Below are 2,179 nucleotides of genomic sequence, written 5' to 3'. Positions count from 1 at the left end.
TGTACTATAACCGATATCTACTTCCTTATACAACACAGTTAAGTTTGTATCTGTGTATTTAATCTCTCAAGTATGCATATCGTGTTCACTATTGAGCTGTTGTAACATTGAAGGAAACACTAGCATAGTGATATAAATGTAATTAATATGGTATAAACATGTTGTAGTGATCAAAGAGACATGACCTTCACTCCCCAAACTCTTCCACAAACACCTTCTATTCATACACATAAAATTATTGCATCCTCAACTTGCTTGCTTTCTCGCTGGCTGGCTTCCTGGCTCGCTCGCTCACTCACTCACTCACTCACTCACTCACTCACTCACTTTCTCACTCACTTATTTGCTTACTTAATGTGTTAGCTCGGAAATATTTTTCAGATCAAATTTAACGATGTTATAACCAAGTTGTTATCGGATAAATTCAGCTCACGAATTTATTTTAATCCAGGCAGACATTGTCATCCAAGTTTGCTATATTATTAGCAGATATATTCAGTTCTACTAATGTGTGCAGATTCCCAAAATATTCATGTGAAAATCTGTCTTGAAAAGAATATCGAAAGAATTATAGGATGTGTTAAGGTATTTCAGTGACTTGAAAGGTCGAGGTGTGTCAGATTGTCTCACCGAGTACTGGGCCATTCCAAACGTTGAAAATATGTAAATACTTTAAAATGATTAAGATTATTTCTTTCAAAATGTAGTTCTGACAAATTGAAAGCTGATATGGAAAATGTTGCATGGTATATTGGGAATAAACATTGCAATTAGCACGCTTAAACGAGAGCCTGAAAGGATCCTTAACGTTGCAAGTGATATTCGCCCCGGTGTCCAATTCTGCAGTTGCTCAGGGTTAAATCTTGCGTGATAAACTCGATATATATGTAATGGTTCCTTGGATCTCAAGTTAAAGAGAGACGGTGGGGTAGCCTAGTGGTTAAAGCGTTCGTTCGTCACGCCGAACACCCGGGTTCGATTGCCCACATGGACACAATGTGTGAAGCCCATTTCTGGTTTCCATCACATGATATGGCTTGATAATTTCTAAAAGCTGCGTAAAACGCAACTCACTCACTCTGAGTGAATTTCCTAAATCATAAAATGTCTGCGATCAATGAGTTTAATGAATTGCAATATCTGAAACAGGACCTGCATTGTAAACTATTTGCACCCAATCTCAGTGTATATACATACAGGGCACGGTAAGACAGGACTTTTTTACAGATTAGGACCAAATTACACCCTAGCAACTAAAGCCACGCCTGGTGTGAAACGTTCAAAGGACAGAATAACTGTGGCAAGAGGAACTGTGAAAGTAAAGCCATTTGTGATCGGTAAGGCAAGACGACCGAGGTGTTTTGGACGTGATTTCAACCCAGAAGTCTATGTGAGATATCGACACAATACAAAGGCGTGGATGACAAGTGAGCTGTTTTGTGATTGGTTGCTGTACTTTGACAGACAGATGCGGTCACGTGGACTTAAAGTGATTTTGCTTCTCGACAACGCTGCAAGTCACAAGTGTGCTTCGCTAACTTTGCGAAATGTGAACTTCCATTTTTTGCCACCAAACACCACGTCACATATTCAACCGATGGATGCAGGGATAATTCGGACATTTAAAGCATACTACAAGAGATCGCTTGTGAGACATTACATCACCTATGCTGAGGAAGGGCGTGATCAGAAACTGACTGTGAGACAGGCACTTCTCTTTGTGAAAACTAGTTGGGACGAAGTTAGTGCGCAAACAATTAGCAACTGTTACAGACATGTGGACATTATTTCTCATGAAGGGGATTCAGATTCTGTGGATGAAGATGGCATTGCGTTGTCGGAATTGAGACTACTCCTTAATGAGTATCCTTCATCGGATGTTGTGAGCGCTGAAGAATATGTCGCCGAAGAAGACAGTGAATCAACATGCGAGCCGCTCACGGACAGCGCAATCATTGACATTGTCCAGCCAACTGATGATTGTGAAGAAGAAGAGGAGGAAAGGGATCCAGCCCCCGTTCCACCAAGTTCGACTGAGGCAGAGAAATACCTGGAAAGTCTGGTGACATATTTTGAGACAATCGGCGATGAAATGTCACTCGGTAAAATTATTGATGTGAAAAATTCAATGAAAAAGGTTAAAAGAACACAGACAACTATGACAGACTTTTTGCTATGA

The 2,179-nt window shown here is 40.3% G+C and overlaps 1 protein-coding gene across 1 annotated transcript; it reads left to right on the top strand.

Annotated features, from left to right (window-relative positions):
* The first annotated feature begins 1,597 nt into the window (after positions 1 to 1,597).
* LOC124261653 (CENP-B homolog protein 1-like) lies at positions 1,598 to 2,179 on the top strand. The gene has a single exon (XM_046695995.1). It carries the CDS (start codon positions 1,598 to 1,600, stop codon positions 2,177 to 2,179), a length of 582 nt encoding a protein of 193 aa, XP_046551951.1.

This window comes from Haliotis rubra, unplaced genomic scaffold, assembly GCF_003918875.1.
Source record: "Haliotis rubra isolate DU_JTF1 unplaced genomic scaffold, ASM391887v1 Scf802, whole genome shotgun sequence".
Lineage (NCBI taxonomy): Eukaryota > Metazoa > Mollusca > Gastropoda > Lepetellida > Haliotidae > Haliotis > Haliotis rubra.
Note: the sequence above shows the minus strand (reverse complement) of the source record. Positions and strands in the feature narration are given on the sequence as shown.

Coding starts and splice junctions, on each gene's coding strand:
- LOC124261653 (XM_046695995.1), top strand. CDS start 1,598: ATGGATGCAGGGATAATTCGGACATTTAAAGCATACTACAAGAGATCG.